General features: G+C 52.5%; 1 protein-coding gene across 1 annotated transcript in view; it reads right to left on the bottom strand.

Moving 5' to 3' along the window:
- The window catches only part of PSMD12 (proteasome 26S subunit, non-ATPase 12), a 270,699-nt gene that overhangs the window by 97,641 nt on the left and 155,423 nt on the right, over nucleotides 1-17,635 (bottom strand). Inside the window, exon 7 of the mRNA XM_069655033.1 lies at nucleotides 17,416-17,550. Coding sequence (XP_069511134.1) covers nucleotides 17,416-17,550 — 135 coding nt within the window. The remainder of the gene's footprint in view (nucleotides 1-17,415; nucleotides 17,551-17,635) is intronic.

The raw sequence follows: 17,635 nt of genomic DNA, 5'->3' as shown, positions 1-17,635 counted from the left end.
AAAAAGAAGACCGGGACCGGTTTTAACAAATGAGGCTCAGACGCCATCTTGAAAAACATGGCTCCCGCAGTTTAATATTACAGGAGCTACGAATACTTCGCGGGTATGAAAAATCATGGTAGTTCATTGTAAAACCCCTGCCACCAGCCATTCTGAGAGGAAAGGGTAGCATTTGACTGTTACATGAGTATCTAGACACACGGGATACTAAGTAACCCCTCCAGCACTCAGATAGGGTGAAAAGACTAGTAAAGTCAATTTCACGTTACTTACTCTGGGAAACAGTAGTTTATCCCAGATTTGGTAGTTAAACCTTGGGAAAGCCTGAAATGCTTACCTGTGTCACTGCACTGAGGGTGCTGTGTGACAATTGAAAAAGATGATTCCTATGGAGTTGGTTAGGCTCCATAACCAAAGAAAATGCAGGTAAAGCACATCACAATACGAAAGTGGGGAAAAAGGGTCACTCTCACCAGGTAAAAAATCAAGTCCTCAAAAACCAGCAGAGTTGCTGGGGGTCTCTAAGTTGAAGGGAATTAGCACATTTTTGAGAATTCTCCCTAACAGTCTTCTTGGGTCTAGTGGGTCTCACCAGGATTGGGCCGCCATTTTAAGAGTCCCCAGGTCGATTGGAAGGTAGGGCTACAACAGGCTTTGGTTACACAGCAGGCTCTCGGGTTGCTGGAAATCATTTCAGCCGTAAATTCCTCATCTTTGGTTTTGGTTCCAGTGGTCGACTAACTCTTCAGCCTCAAGGATCAGACTTTTATGCAGGAACCCAGCCAATCTAACAGCCCTGCAACATTCAAACTTGGGGGGGGGGGGCGTTGGCAATCCTTTCAGGACAGCCAGCCCCCCCAGTTTGTACTGGAATCTGGCACTCAGGCTGGAAGACAAAGTGCTGCAGAACCTTTGACTCCTCCCTTACTTCCTGCCTTCACAGACACTCTGGAGGCTGGCTGGGGAGGTAAAATGAGCACCCATGGGTGCCTTCACCAGGGCTGTACCAGCAGCCATCGGTAAAGGTTCACCAAATAAGGTTCACTGCCACCTGCCATTAAAGTTAGGTTTGTCCTTGTAACATAAGTGTTACATTTAAAATGAGAAAGGGGATACATGGCATCTCCCCAGCACTCCACATATGGTGGTTGGGGAAGTGGTGAGGGGTGGTGGACTGTAAAAGGGATACAAAAGCTCCCTTCTACCCTGGGAACTGTCGTTCTCACAAGGTTAGCCAGAGAAAGTTAAAAAAAAGGGGAGCCCCTAGGGCAACCCAACAACAGGCACGTATTGCCAAAAAGGATAAATTTTATAAGACATAAGACTCTATCGAGAGTCTTAAAAATTACACCCATGAAGATGGTGCAAAAAAAAAGTGCAAAATATTCTGGAGTGTAGGAAAAGGTATAAGGAAAAATAATCCACCAATAAAAGCAGGAAGTTCTGTGGTTGACAAAAGTCAGGAAAATGTAACATTGCTATGAAAGTCTTACCTAACAGATGGCTATGTGTGTTTGCTGGCCAGATGTGGGCAGGGACTGTCTGGTCCCTATCCACAGACAGGTTTCGTTGAGTTGTGTGGGTGGGTGCGTCAGTGGTGTGGGTGTGTTTGCGTGTGTGTGTGTGTTTGCGTGTGTGTGTGTGTGTGTTTGCGTGTGTGTGTGTGTGTGTTTGCGTGTGTGTGTGTGTGTTTGCGTGTGTGTGTGTGTGTGTTTGCGTGTGTGTGTGTGTGTTTGCGTGTGTGTGTGTGTGTTTGCGTGTGTGTGTGTGTTTGCGTGTGTGTGTGTGTTTGCGTGTGTGTGTGTGTTTGCGTGTGTGTGTGTTTGCGTTTGCGTGTGTTTGCGTTTGCGTGTGTGTGTGTGTGCGTTTGCGTGTGTGTGTGTGCGTTTGCGTGTGTGTGTGTGCGTTTGCGTGTGTGTGTGTGCGTTTGCGTGTGTGCGTTTGCGTGTGTGTGTTTGCGTTTGCGTGTGTGTGTTTGCGTGTGTGTGTTTGCGTGTGTGTGTTTGCGTGTGTGTGTTTGCGTGTGTGTGTTTGCGTGTGTGTGTTTGCGTGTGTGTGTTTGCGTGTGTGTGTTTGCGTGTGTGTGTTTGCGTGTGTGTGTTTGCGTGTGTGTGTTTGCGTGTGTGTGTTTGCGTGTGTGTGTTTGCGTGTGTGTGTTTGCGTGTGTGTGTTTGCGTGTGTGTGTTTGCGTGTGTGTGTTTGCGTGTGTGTGTTTGCGTGTGTGTGTTTGCGTGTGTGTGTTTGCGTGTGTGTGTTTGCGTGTGTGTTTGCGTGTGTGTGTTTGCGTGTGTGTGTTTGCGTGTGTGTGTTTGCGTGTGTGTGTTTGCGTGTGTGTGTTTGCGTGTGTGTGTTTGCGTGTGTGTGTTTGCGTGTGTGTTTGCGTGTGTGTGTTTGCGTGTGCGTGCGCGTGTGTGCGTGCGCGTGTGTGCGTGCATGCATGCGTGCGTGCGTGGGAGGGAGGGAGGGTGTACCTGCGCCCGAGTGTGTGTCAGCAAGGGGTTGGGTCAGCCGACTCTGGGACTAAAGTGAAACCAACAGTGGTCCCCATTTGGACCACTTGCTGGTTGTTTGAATGGTTCAGATCCTTACCATTGGTGGGCTTGGACTTGCTTCCACGCTGGATTGTGGACAAGACGACGACACCTGCAGCTATTGCCACAAATCAGCATTAGAGACCAGAATCCTATGTAGAATAACAAATGACTGAAGCTCCAAAGACGACTCCTCAAGAGTCCCAGCATACCTTCCTGTGTCTGGCCCATTGAAGCCCTGTTGGACTACCTGATCTGGATTGGCCTGTGTGGTGCTTCAACCCCTGGACTGTGTGGGAGCAACCAGACATGTTTGACAATCCAGCCGTCCTGAGCCTTCAGAGGTGTCCCTGGAACATCCCGTGGCCTGCCCGGCTCACCAGTTTGCTACCTTGCTAGAACCGTTGCTGTTCTGCATTTGCAGACGGAACTTCGGTGGTCGCCAGCTTGCAGTGCAAGTCACATTTAGCCTACCAGCTTCAAGTGATCCTGCTCTGGAAATTCTTTAACGGACGGGAAGTACGCCTGCCATTGCCTGTGTGCACTGGCCATTGCTGGAACTCTTTCCTGAGTCTTGTGAAGCGTTCTGAAGAAGTCTGCATCATCGCTTCCTGCCTCACCAATGGTTGCACTCTGCTCCTGGACCAGGCTATCGTTGCACCTGCAGCTCCTGGGCATCGCTCAATAGTACCAACAGCAGGAAATCCATCTTCCAGCGACCCCTTAGTCGACCTGTCCAGTCCTCTGTGCAAATCAGAGTCCAGAATGGAGACAATCAGTATACGCAAAGCATTTATTTTTTTTTTTAAACTTTATTTTATTAACATTTTCATAATATAACAAACAGGCTGGAAGCATTACCATAGATTCAACATGTCATCAGCCCTCAAAGAGGAAGAGCCCCCCCCGCCCCCCAGAGAAGAAAAAGGAAGAAAAAAGGAAAAAACAAACCCTCCCCCCCATTAACTTGGATCCAGTAGAACCCCCTTTGCAGGGAGATGCGTTGCAAACTTTGTATGACCGGAGTTCGGGAAAAAAAGCAAGAAAATTCCAACTGCGTGATAGGCTGTATGTCGTCCATTCTCCCCCGGGACGTGGGTCCTCATTTCCATCCACATTCCCTCCTCGAGCCTCAGTGGACCTCCCATCCCCAGATCTGCTGTACTCCGTACCAGTTAGCCTGAAAGGAGTTCATGTCATTGTTCATCATCGCTGTTAGTTTGTCCATCAAGAACATGTTTTTAACCTTGTGTGTCCAATCCTCCTTTGTGGGCATCCCCCTGCTCTTCCATTTCTGGGCCAATGCCACCCTCCCGGCCCTCAGCATTGTTTCCCACATCCTCGGGTATCTGTGTACCTCCGTATCCTCTGGGGGGAGGCCCAGCAGTATTGTTAGGGGATTGTGGGGAAGCGATTCCTCCGTGACTTCGGCGATCCAGCCCCTTACCCTCTCCCAGTATGTTTGCGCTTTCGGACAGTGCCACCACATGTGGCCCCTCGTGCCTGGTTGGTCACATCCCCTCGGGCAGGCGGGGGAAATTCCCGTGAACATTTTTGACAGTTTGATGGGATCTCTGTGCCACCCCTGTAGAATTTTAAAATTGTGCTCCATGTCTGCAGTGAACAGGTTCCCGTGGAATGCTATTTTGAATATCCTCGACCAGGAATCCTCAGATATTTCTTCCCCGGCCAGCTCGTTCCAGAAAGTGCGGAACCCCCTCCTCTTCTCCAGGTCAACCGTGTTGAGGATTCTGTACATTGCAGATACCGCCCCCTTCCTGGAGGTTGCAGTATCGAGTAGTTTCTCGAAGGGGGTCATCTGCCTCTTTAGCCGCTGGCCCCATGCTTGATCGCACAGGATACCCTTCAATCGGAGATACTCGAATATGGAGATTGTCTCCGGGCCGAGGGCGGTCTGCAAATCCTCGTATGGTAGGAAATCTCCCTCTTTGAACAATTGTCCTGCCCATTCCAACCCTGAGTCCGACCAGGACTGTGCATTACGGAACCCCTTGTTTCCCAGTCTAAATGGGTGGCCCCAAAGGGAGGACATCGGGGACGGCCATGATGTCAGGTGTGCCGTTTGGGGGCCCTCCCTCCATATTGCCCAGAGAACTCCCAGTGTTGGGTGGGATTTGAGTCTGTTCGGGATGAATTTAGGTGGGGCCCATAAGAGGTCGCGTACCTTAAGTGGGTGCGCATCCATATCCTCCAGATACGACCAGTATGTGCCCATCCCTGCCAAGAGGACGCGCAATTGAGCGGCGCGGAAATAGAGGTGAAAATCAGGGAGCCCGAACCCCCCCTCCTCTCTAGGTAGGGTAAGAACGGCCTTCGCGATTCTCGGGGTCCTACCCTGCCATACAAACTCGCGCACCGCGTTCTGGAGGACCCTGAATGTTTGGTCGGGGACGATGGCGGGGAGGGCGGTGAAAAGGTATAGTAGGCGCGGGAGTATATTCATCTTCACTGCCGTCATGCGGCCATACCAGGACAGGATCGTGGAGCCCCATCTCCTTAAATCGGCGGTGATCTGTGACATAACAGGGTCATAGTTGGCAGGGGCGAGTTTGTGCAGGTCCCTGGTCAGGAGGATCCCCAGGTATCGAATTGAGGTCTTCCCCACCGCTATTCCCCCCAGACTGTCCCGGGAGTCTAGTCCTGGGTCCTGAGTTCTCATAGGGAGGAGGACTGATTTAGATGTATTGATCTTTAGGCCGGAGAATCTCCCAAATGCGGACAACAGGGACAGGAGAGGTGGGAGTGAGGATCTTGGGTCCACCAGATAGGCCAGAATGTCATCTGCAAACAGGGAGAGCTTGAATTCTACATCGCCTCTCCTGATCCCCTTGATGTCTGGGTGTGATCTGATTGCTATTGCCAGGGGTTCCATAGTCAGGACATAAATCAATGGGGATAGTGGGCATCCCTGTCTTGTTCCTCGCGATAGAGGGAGTGGGGCCATCAGTCTACCATTCACTTGGACTCTGGCCCTAGGGGCCCTGTACAGTGCGGCCACCCAGTCCCTAATGTGGGTCCCGAAGCCCATCTTCCGGAGAGTGAGCTCCATAAACCTCCACTCGACCCTGTCGAATGCCTTTTCTGAGTCCAGGGAGAGGACGCTCGCATCTAGGTCCGACACCTGGGCGTAATGAAACAGGTCTATGGACTTGCGAATGTTGTCCGAGCCCTGTCTCCCCCTAACAAACCCCACCTGGTCCCCATGGACCAGCTTCGGTAGGACCCCCTCCACCCGGCTCCCGATGACCTTGGCCAGGATCTTGACATCAATATTCAGCAGGGAGATCGGGCGGTAGGAGGAACACTCCGTGGGGTCTCTACCGTCCTTGGGGAGCACTACAATGATTGCCTCCATCATGGAGTCCGGGAGTGGACCACCCTCCAGGACCGCATTGAACACCCTGACCAGGTGGGGGGCGAGGGCCGACCGAAACCTTTTATAAAAGTACACTGAGTATCCATCTTCGCCCGGGGAAGTGCCCACCTTCATGCCGCTGATCGCATGTTCCACCTCCTCCTCAGTCACCGGACCCTCCAACCCCTCCGCCATCTCCCTAGTCAGAGACGGGACCTGTATGGAGTTTAGGAATTCCTCAATCTCCCCCCCGTCCCCTCTGTACTCAGACGAGTATAGCCTTTCGTAGTATCGGCGGAAGGCCTCTCCAATGTGAGGAGTGTCATGCCCCAGCTCCCCCACCTCGTTCTTTACTGCCTTCACCATTCTACTCTTCTGTACTTCCCTCAGCCTCCAAGCTAGAATCCTGTCCGCCCTGTCCCCCTTTTCATAGTACTTTTGTTTAATCAGGTGGAGGCTTCTCTCTGTTTTGTGGAGGAGAAGGTCTTTTAGTCGGAGCCTATAGTCGTCCAGGGCTGCCACCCGGTCCCGGTCTAAGGGCTCCGTGGGGGAGCCTCCCGGTTGAAGTTGGGCAATTTTTCCCCTCAGATGCCTCTCCTGGGCTTCCCTTTCTCTTTTCCTCCGGGTTCCCAGTCGGATCAGGACTCCCCGCAGGGTTGCTTTAAACGCGTCCCACAGGGTGTGTGTACGCACCTCACCGTTGTCATTGAATTCAAAAAATTCTGTAATGGCGTCAAGGACTTCCTGGGCTAGGACCTCGTCCTTCAGGAGGGCGTCGTTACACTTCCATCTTCCCCTGTGTTCATTAAAGCCCCCTCTCGCTATGGTGACTCGAACCAGGTCGTGGTCGGACCAGGGGACTGGGTCCACCCTATGGCCAGAGATAAATGGGTACAAGGTTTCATCCACCAGGACATAGTCTATCCGGGAAAATGATGTGTGTACGGATGAGTAGTAAGTGAATATGGGGGTGTCCGTTCTAGGGGACGGGACCGTGTCCACCAGGCCCAGCTCCGAGTTGACCCTCTGGAAGCCCCGTGCCATGATCTCATCGAGTGCCCTGGGGGCCTGGGGACCGACTCGTTTCCTGTCCCGTATTGGGTCCAGGACCATGTTGAAATCCCCCCCCACCACCACCGTCCCATGGACAAAGCCTTTAAGTTTATCCCTCACCTCTTCCCAAAACTGGATTTGGCCCTCATTTGGGCCGTAGACGACGGCTAGGGTGAGTGGGGCTCCCTGTAGGGTTCCCCGCACCATCAGGTAGCGCCCCTCAGGGTCCTTCAGCACTGCCTCTTTCTCAAGCCCCACGTTCCTCGCAACCAGGATGGCCACCCCTCTCTTTTTGTTTTTATGGGAGGCACTGAAGACCTCCCCGATACCTCCTCCCCGGATTTTGGGTTCCTTCCCCCGTGGCCAGTGGGTTTCCTGCAAGAAGAGGATGTCGAGGTTGGCGCCTCTGAACTCTCTACAGACCAGGGATCTCTTTGTGGGCGTATTCAAGCCTCGTACATTGAGGGATCCCACTCCCAGGGCAGGTAGACTGTCAGCCATAGTCCCAGGTTCCCTCCCTCTCAGTCATTACCCACGTGTCTCTCTCCTTCGCATGCTCCCTTGGTTCTACTTTACGGATCTCACCCCCTCCCCCCCCGGTGGGCCTGAAACTCCCCAACTGCCCACCGTGTCCCAACAGTGACTGAACAACCCCTACTCCCGAATATGCCCCCACCCCCCTCCCCGACGTCCAGCCAATTAGTTCTGCCATTGCTGGCTTTTGGCCGAACCACCAGCCTGCCCACCTCGGCCAGGCATTTCACCCATAAAGCTCATCCCCTCGAGCCCCTAACGGTCCCCCCCGGTCGTATCTCGACCATGTGACCCCTGTACTTGCTGTTCGTGGAGACGGTGGTAGTGGTACACTCTCCGAATCTGCGCATGTCCGTCCCGGATTCAGTAGGTCACCCCCGTTCTCAGTCCTCGGAGTCGTGCCGTTCTCCCTCTTTTGCTGGAGATGGAGTCTTCATTTTCCGAAATTTCCTTGCGCCGGTGCGCCTTCTCCTCTCCCCGAATGGACCGGGGCTGTTCGTTCTGAGGTTTTCTGGTCCCACTGGACCTCTCCGGGGGTGCGGTTCTGCTGTATATTCTTGAATAGCGTTCCGGATGTCGTCTTCCGTGATCAGGGTTGAGCGTCGGCCCTTGTATTCAAAGCTCAGGGAGAAGGGGTAGCCCCATCTATAGCGCACGCCCTGCTCCTTGAATAGTAGTGTGAGGGGTCGGCATGATCTGCGCTTGGCCAGCGTGTAGGAGGAAAGATCCTGATATATTGAGACCTGGGCGTTGTTGTAGGTGATTTCTCTGGCCTTTCGGGCCTCCTCCAGCACCTTTGTCTTCTCGGAGTAATAGTGGAAGCGGACCAAAATAGACCGGGGGGCCCCCGCTCTGCCCCCTGCCCTATGCACCCTGTCGAATGTTGGCTCGGTTGTCATTGCCTCTGCGAATAGGAGGGTGATGATATCCTTCACTATTCGAATGACGTCCCTCTCCGTCTCCCCCTCCGCTTCAGGCACACCGAAAATTCTGAGGTTGTTCCGCCTCTCTCTGTTTTCAAAGTCGTCCATCTGTCGAGCCCTTTCCTCGTCCCTCTTCTCCAGGGCTTCCAGCCTCATACATAGTTGTATGTCCTGGGCTGCTGTCGATGATTGGTTGGCCTCCACTTGTAATAGTCTATCTTCGACCTTGTCCACCCTCTGGTCCATTTTTTCAAATTTCTGGGCTATATCTGAACGCATGTCCCTGATTTCCTGCAAGATCGAGGCAAAGCCTCTTTCCATTGCTGCCGACGAGGGGGCCGCATCTTCCTGTCGGGCCATGGTTTCCTTGGGGTCCGCGCTCATGTTGCCTCTGGGGGTCTCCTGGAAACGGTATCCCTGTAGGGCTTCCCGCCAGTTCATCTGATGTTCACCTGCACTTAGCAGTGTCGAGCCCCACCCGCTCTGGGTCAGTATCCGAACTCCCTCCGCGGTTCAGATGGGGGCTAGGCTCATTCCTGGGGGTTGGCCTTTGCCTAGGGGGGGCGGGCACACGCCCCACCCGTTCCTGGGTGGGGGCCTCACACCCCTCTCGATGTCGTTCCCCGTGCTCCGGGGCTTCTTCTGGCCCGTGCGGGTGGAATCGGTATGTCCCGGGGGTCCTCCCCGCGGCGTTCCGGGGGGGGGGGGGGGCGGACCCCTCCGCGTTGCTGCTGCTCACTCTTCTCGCCCCCCTCCACCGGGACTCCCTGTACGCTTCTTCTGGCCCGTGCGGCCTGGGCCCGTGGGCGCGGAGGGCTCCTCCGCCTCGGCATTGCGCCCAAGGGATCTTGTGGTGTGTGGGGAGGTGGGGGCGGGCACACGCCCCACCAACGGCGGGCGGGGGCCTCTCACCCCGTCCGCCCTGAGTTCTTCCTTCCGCAGGGGGGGGGGCAGGGCGGAGTCAATGCACCACGGGGGTCCTCCCCGCGGTGTTCTTGAGGCGCGGGTGGTTGTCCCCACTCGCGCCAGCGGGGGGGGGGGGGGGGCAGGTCTGGGCCCCTCCGCGTCGTTGTCGCTCACTCCCCTCGCCCCCCTCCTCCGGGACCCCGCGGTCCGCGGCAGCCCGATGGGGGCGGGGAAGGCCGAGCGCCGGACCTCTCCGCTCGAGCGGGGCCAGCCACGGGGGCTCCTGGCCGGTCGCTGTGCCTCCTTTCCTCTGTTCCGGGTGGTGGGGCGAGGGGGGAGCCCGTCTCCCAAGCCGCCGCCGGGCCTCCGGGCCTACGGCTACTCGTCGCGGCGAGGGGGCCTCAGACGCGGTGCTCGCTCGGACGCGTTCACGCGTCCGGGCCGCGTCCTCCTCCGCTGTGCCTTCCTCGGGAACCCCGGGGTCTGCGGGCTCCGTTCTTTTTCCCACGGGGGGCCCTGGGGGTTCACCCGCTCCGTCCGCCGTGTTGGTCCCGCCGGGGGGGTCTCGGGGGGGTCTCGAATCCCGCTGGACGCCTGGCTTCGGGGAGAGCAGCACGTTCAGGCAGCCATTGCCTGCGCGCCCCCTGGTGGCCTCCGCAAAGCATTTATTACCCCCTGTACTGCATAAGATAACACTGAGAAAAAGACTATGTATCCTTTCATTCCACTGCCTTTTGGTGGTCCCACCTGGGCAGTGAAACCTGAAAGAGAAGAATACAATTTTATCTACCAGTAACATTGTTGCATCTTTTCTCTTGAACATGAAGTAAGTTACCCCGCATCAGATCCATTCAGGGTAGAAGCATTTTGACTTTTGGGCACAAGATCCCACACTTCATATGGTTTGGAATTCTGAAGCTAGGGCATTATTCTTGTAACTTGGTTCCACCTTACTGCATCACTTGCTTACCTTATTAATTTATGTCACTGAATGAATTTTAGTACCTATGATGACATACATTATTATTGTGTAGTGCAACACCTGCTTGTTTCACTTTTTTATTGTGTTTTAGGCCTACAATAAATATAGTATTTTTGCACTTAGCCATCTACATTGAAGTAATGTGCACTTCATTGTATGGACTCTTTGTTTAATCGAATAATTGTATTTATTTTTCTTTTCACATACACTGTAAACAGTACATTTACTGATAGACTATGTGTACCCCCCCCAACTCCCCTTGTTCCCTGGGCATCAGTAGATCGGACTTGAACTCAGAGTCACTAGCAGTGTTGGGCAATGTTGCATTGGCCTTTTCATGTTTTGCACTTTAACCGTAGTTGTGTATATACCGGACTAGACAATAGCCCAGTCAGTGTAAGTCTTCCCATGTTTGCCATATTTTACTTGCTTTGTCAGGGCAACCTCTTGCTGTGTACACCCGGTGTTCCATTGCAGCGCACATGTCCACATCTGTAACCCACTGATCGAAACTGGGAGTGGCCTCCGAGCCCCATAGCTGTGCAATTTTAATTCTAAGTACTGCCGTGGCAGTTGACAGCGATACCTTTTCATATCTTGACAAATCACTCTAGTCATCCACCCCCAGCAATAGCTGCTATGGTTCTCTTGGTATTGTTTTGAGCATGACCCTAGATAGCTTGTCGCAACATGCCTGCCAATATTGTTGTATGTGGTCGCATTCCCATAAAATGTGAAAGAAGGTGCCTTCCTCGTGTTTACAGTGCAAGCACCGTGGATGTAAGCCTTCACCCCCGTCGGAAGAGGGCCACTCAGGTAGTAAGTTCGATGTAGGATCTTAAACTGGACGGGCCGAAGTCTGGATCAGATTGTGGCCGCCCTGGGGTACATGCGTGCAACAATCAAGTCTTCTGGTTGTAGCGCTCCTACAACCCGTTCCCATTTGGCCTGAAGGCTAACTAATTCCTTTGTGCAAAGGAGGGGATTGCATTGTACATGGTTGAGGTGACTTTGTATTTGACCTGCTCCGGGATTATGTTGCGTTCAATCGGGTGTATTCAGGCATATTGTTCATGTCCGGGAGATGGGTTCATAGTGCGCGTGTGTATCAGTATTGTTCTGTTGGTGGGAGGGAAACTGGATTGTAAAGTTTCGAATGTGACTATCTTGCCCTTCTGTATGACATCCTAGATCCTTGTTTTCCTGTGTGTTACCAAGGCGGGCCATCTAGGGAGCTTGTTAATTTCTGGGAGATATCCGTTCCATACTGGTTGCTCAGGTGTCAGTTTCATGTCCCAGTCCATGTACTTCTGTGTGTCTACCCAGATTCGTGACAGATGTAATAGCATGGCAGGGGAGCGGCTCTGAACAGGTTGCAGTATAGGAGTTCAATGGGGGGCATTCCCTTGCTAGTGTTTATTGCTTTGACATATGGCAGTGATGCATCCCCATATAACAGGTAATTCACGACTGCAATCTTGCTGGCCCAGTAGTATGTTTGTAGTCTGGGCAGTCCAATTCCTCCCTCCCAGATGGACCTTTGGAGTGTGCCAAGTGCTATATGCGGGAGTCCACTGCACCATAGCAGTTTCCAGAGGGCGCAGTCGATTTTCTGGAACTTGTGCATTGGGATATGTAGCGGGGCATTCTGTAGGATGTACAGGAAACAGGGAAGGGCAATTATTTTGAAGAGGGCTGCTCTGCCAAGTAGAGTTAGTGGTAGCGAGGCCCAGTGACACATGTCCTCTACGAATCTCATGATGGGATGCAAGTTTGTGGGTATGTAGTCTGTGAGACTATTTGTGATCTGTATGCCTAGGTACTTGAATCGCTTTGTTTCAACACGGTATGGGCAGTTTACAGGAGTTATGTTTGCCCTCCCTATCAGGAATAATATAGATTTGGACCAGTTGACGCATAGTCCACTGAAGGCTCCATACCTCTCTAACAAGTATGTGATTGCGGGACTCGAGTTGACCGGATACTGCAGGTAGATGAATAGGTCGTCTGCATACAGTGAGACCCTGTCCTCCCATGTATCCGACCATCGGAAGCCCTCCCACAGCTCCGACTCCCTCAGCAGCATTGCGAGGGGTTCTATCGCTAGGTCGAAGATCATAGCTGATAGGGGACAGCCTTGTCTCGTGCCCCTCCCTAGGGTGAAGGGTTCTGACTGCCAGCCATTGACTAGTTCTCGCCCTTGGGTAAAACTCCTTTACAATTGTCCATATCATGAATTGGTGACCGAAGCCCATACGGTGCATTATTTTCCATATGGCCTCCCAGTGCACAGAGTCAAAGGCATTCTCGAAGTCGACGGTGAGCAGTTTCAAAGGACCCCAGAGTCTGTCAGTTCTTTCCAAGGCCGAGTGTAATCTGTATAGGTTCATCCGGGTTGACCTCTGCGGCATAAAGCCGCATTGGTCTGAGTGGATCAGGGATGAGATTACCAATTGCAGTCGGTCAGCAAATGGTTGCCAGACATTGTCAAAAAAAATTCATCGACAGGACATTTGGTCAAATTTGTTTTTATTTTTAACCCCTTTTTTCCTAAAAAACACCTTTTTTTCCCTAAACTACAACCTAAAAAATATATATTTCGACGAAATGTCCGGACACCTCAGCAAATACCTTTGCAAGGATTTTTGTTTCGCCATTGATGAGGGAAATGGGTATGTACGAACCACAGTTTTCGGTGGGTTTGTCCGCCTTAGGTAGCACTATTATAATGGCTTCTCTGAGGTCCGGTGACAAGGAGCACTGGTCTTGCACATTCCGGTACATGCGCAGTAGGTGTGGGGACAATCTCATTTGCCACATCTTCTGCCATAGTTCTGTTGGGAAGCCATTCAAGCCTGGGGATTTCCCGGACTGGAGTCCCGACATGCCTGCTATCACTTCCTCTTCAGTGATGTCCTTCTCCAGAAGGGTCTGCTGCTCTGTGGTGAGGGTAATTACTTCCATGATTAATTTGTCTATGGGGGGGCGATTGGTGCCCTGTATAGGTTAGCATAGTATGTGGCGAAGCCCTCCGCTACATCTCTGTCTGCTGTTAGTGGGTCAGTCACCATTACTGAGTCGTCTAGCATGGTTGTGCCCTTCATCCCTGTGTTCCAAGCATGCCAGCATGTTGCCGGCTTTATCCCCAATCTCATAGACTCTAGCACATAGAGCTTTGTGCGCCTGCCAGGCATTGTCCAGGTCTATGATTTGGAGGCGTTTCTGCGCCAATATTAGTGCCCAGTGTGCTTTGGGCGTGGTCTGAGACAGGTGGGTCTTTTCTGCCCGTTTCACCTGCTGTTCGGCCTCGTGCAACGTGGCAAGATGCTTTTTTTTGTGCAATTGTCCAAGAGATGATCTCGTCCCTTAGTACAGTTTTGTAGACTTGCCACAGTATTCCCGTGTCGGCTACAGTCCCGGTATTTAGTTCAAAGTATGTTTTGGTGGTATCTTGGATCTTTTCTGCCAGTTCCGGGAATCCCAGGTAATAAATATTTAGGCTCCAGCATGGAGAGGGATTCGGTCGGGAGGTGTGGATTTCTAATACCAGAGGGGAGTGGTCAGTGATTCCTCTGGGGAGTAGATACGCCTTGCATATTGTATGTGCGTCTATAGAAGGGATGAAGAAGTAGTCTGGTCGAGAGGGAGGCGTGAGCCCCTGAGCGGTAGGAGTATTCTCTACGGCCAGGGTGCACAGTGCACCAAGCATCCTGCAGTCCTAGGGAGTTTATGAATGCGGCCAGTTTTGTATTTGTGGCAGGGTTTCTACCTTGTAGATGTGTTCGGTCCAATTCTACGTTCATGACTTTGAAGTCGCCTCCCATAACCATGACATCCGATGTGTCCCGAGTGATCGAGGAGAGGTCGGGGGGCGGGAAGAGGTCAGTAAGCAGAGTGGATAGCAGTGAAATAGATTGCTCCCATAGTGTCCCTGTTATGCATGTATCTGTCCACCCACCCCCCCCCCCATGTCCTGGGTGACAGTAGTTCGGTGGAGGGGGAGTTTGTTAATTAGTTTTAGTTTGCCGCGGGAACCCATAGTGAAGCCAGCGTGGATTACCATTTGGTAGTTCGTGCATTTGAAGAATGTGCAGTTTGTGCCTGCTAGGTGCATCTCAGTCAAGAATGCCATGTCTGGCATGTGCCTATACGGAAGTTGCACAACTAGGTGCTGTTTGATTCCGTTACCTAGCCCATTAACATTCCAAGTCAGGAACCGAAGGTTCCTGGTGGTAGCATTACATGTGGCCATGATCAGGCTGGGGCGGGATGTTGGGTGTTGCAGCATTTATGATGAGGTGCCTTTGTGTCCTATGCACTGTATTAGGCTATTGGTTCTGACTATATCTGGTGTTTCTGCTGAGTAAACAATATTCAGGTGTTGTCATTGTGCCTGTGAATTCGAACGTGTGCCGTGGTTGATCCATCTCTAAGATGCCTAACTGGGTTAATTTCTGTGCTCGCTGCTTTGGGACAAGACCACACTCCCTTTGTCCCTCCCCGTACTTCCCCCTAACTAGAAGCAACTGTTGCCTGAACTGTGCACCAACCAGGCGCGTAACTTGAAACCAAAACATTCTTGGAGGTAGCGGGGAGCTTAAGCCAACCGCAAGTGAGTTACCGTTTTCCCATGGCAGCCGCCAGTGCGTGGTCCCCTTAGTTCTGCAATGTACATGAGAGCGGAGTCATTGTGGCAGCCATCATCCAATCCCTTTTTTCTGACCGGGATGTCTTGTGACGATGCAGGGTGGTCGTAGTCCTGTGGGTTTTGCTGTGGCGGAGGGTCAGCCTTGCCCGGCATCTGCCTTGGAGATCTTTGGTGTGTTTAGGATTTGGGTTTCCATCCAATCCCATGCTTCATTTGGTGAGTGGAACACATGGGTGGTACCTTCATGGAGCACTTGGAGTACCGCTGGGAAGAACAGAGCATATTTCATCAAGAGGGATTGTAGTTTCTTCTTTGACTGAGTCGAAGGATTGTTGTGCCTTTTTGGACCTCCCTGCTGTAGTCCGGATAAAAGCAGACCCAATGGCTGTCGTATGTGATCGGACCAGTGGCGCGGGCCATCTGGAGGATTGGGTCTCTATCCCGGAAGTTCATGAGTTTGGCAATTATTGTACGTGGCGGTGCCACCGGTTGGAACTCTGTGGGCATGTTCATTGGAAAAGAACTTAAGAGAATTATTTTGGGTGTGAATACGTTGGCCAGCCAGTCTTCCAGAAACAGCTCGACGCTGGGGCCCTCTTCTCTTTCGGGAATTCCAAGAATTCAAATATTGTTCCTCCTCGCACGTCCCTCGCTATTTTCAGCTCCGTTTTCAAGTTGGGTTACTTTCTGGGTTATGGTGGAAAGCTATTTGCTCATCCATCCGAGTTGGAAATCCTCGGTTCGGTTTCTCCCACCCTCGAGGACAGGTTGTGGAGGTCCTGCCGTAGAAAGGACACCTCCGTAGCTAGGCTCCCTATTTTCCCTTCGAGGGACATCCGCGACTCATTGATGGCATTCATGACGTCTATCAGCAAGATGTTGAGTTCATCCTCTCCTGTCCCCCCCCCCCTTTTCTGGAGTAGAGGTTGGGGGCCCTGGAGAGGCCCAACCCTAAGAGATCCATCTTGCTCTGGACCCCTCTGCGACAGTGGTTGTTCCTTAGGATTGACCCGAGGCACTGGGTCCGAATGAGCCATTTCAGTTTCCTGGTGAGACCCATCATTGAGAACTATGCGTGTGTCCAGCTTCTATGATGCCGGCATATGCTGTGGGAGCACCAGGTCCTATAGTCGTTCAGGTACCAGTAAGGCTTCCCCCGGCTGCACGAGGGTAGGGCGCTCACCCTCAGTCCGCCAGCTGTGCAGAGTTGGGCGTCGTGTGCAATGTAGGTGCAGTCCACAGCGCCAGAGGAAGATTACTGGTCTACCTGCGTGTGGGTGGTGGTGGTGGTCGCAGCAGTATGATCAGCGTCTCAGAGGAGGTGTCTGTGGTGCAGGTGATGGGGTGGGTTTTCTCTGAGGTGGTCAATCCTTTGGCCTCCCAGTTCAAGCGGGTCCAGTGGATTTGGGGTTTCCTAGCCAGCACCCTGTCGTCATTGGGCAGGTCATGAGGCAGTTTGGGTGAACGGTGGTGTACCCCTCCCCCCAGAGCGGGGGGGGGGGGTGCCCCTGGTCATGGCTGCTATGCCCAGTGATCAACGCAAGTGTCCTCCATGGGGGGTTGAGTGGGCGTGCCACCGCCGCCACCGGGTGATGCACATGCGTTGGGGCAAATATGGAGCCTCTCACCTTGGTCTGCTGGCAATCACTGGTCCCCGTGGCTGGTGTCTGGTCAGTCGTGGGAGTCGGGTGGAAGGGATCACAGGTGGCGCCAGCGGCTGTCACGGACGTAGTGTAGGGTCAGGGTGAAACTGCTTCACACTGCAGATCGCACCACAGCAGCACACTCTCTGCCCCCGCTTCGGATTCAAACTGGCGGCCCTGCAAGTTGTAGTGGCTTGCGGGCAGATAGCTTCCCTCTTCACGCCGGCCAAGATGGCGACGACACTATGCCGACGGTCTTCAGCCCATTAGGCACTTCTTGGGAACCGATTTGCCGCAGGATTGCAGTGGGTGGTACCCAGACGGTACCGCCTTGGTATCGTCTCGGTTTGGCATGGATAGATGCCAGGGGACAAGGATATCACAGGATATTGGGCGTGGCCGCCGGGAGCCGATGTATCTAGGTCTTCATGTGCGGCTCACGCATGCGCACTCTGTATGGACTCATTGTTGAACTCTGAACCCACTTAAACTCTGAGAATAGCTTTAACTGCTCTTCATAGTTGCCTTGATTGGGTTTTGGCTAACCTCTCGGGGATCCCCTTTCCACTATAACCAGCGTGGCCTCCTAAAAAATGTCCACCAGGCCAGATTCTAAGAATCCAGCCTAACAATTAGTGTCTGGACAACTCAATTTGTAAATGCTCTTTCCATATGTACTGACTGAGTATGTAAACCAAAAAAAGCACAGTATTTAAAAATACAAAATGGCTTACTTTTGCAAACAAAAATAGAAAGGTAACAGCAGGCCACAATTCAAGAACAATGCACTAGTTACATAGTGATATTACAGTGGATTACCTGCTGCCACTTTTCACCTTCAGCCTGGATACACGGAGTATCATAGATTGCTCTATAGTGTTTGCAAATGGACAGGTAGGATCCCTCATTTTGATCCAATTGAATCATTAGGTCGTAGTACTTCAATTTTAACTTCTGAAAATGGGTTAAGAAATAGACTGATCAGAATTCTAGTTGACTGGAAATCATGACTGGTATTTATGAGACAAAACGCGTACAT

Source organism: Ambystoma mexicanum, chromosome 3q (assembly GCF_040938575.1).
Source record: "Ambystoma mexicanum isolate Mex_15411 chromosome 3q, UKY_AmexF1_1, whole genome shotgun sequence".
NCBI lineage: Eukaryota > Metazoa > Chordata > Amphibia > Caudata > Ambystomatidae > Ambystoma > Ambystoma mexicanum.
The sequence above is the reverse complement of the archived record's forward strand: the minus strand, read 5'-3'. Positions and strand labels throughout refer to the sequence as shown.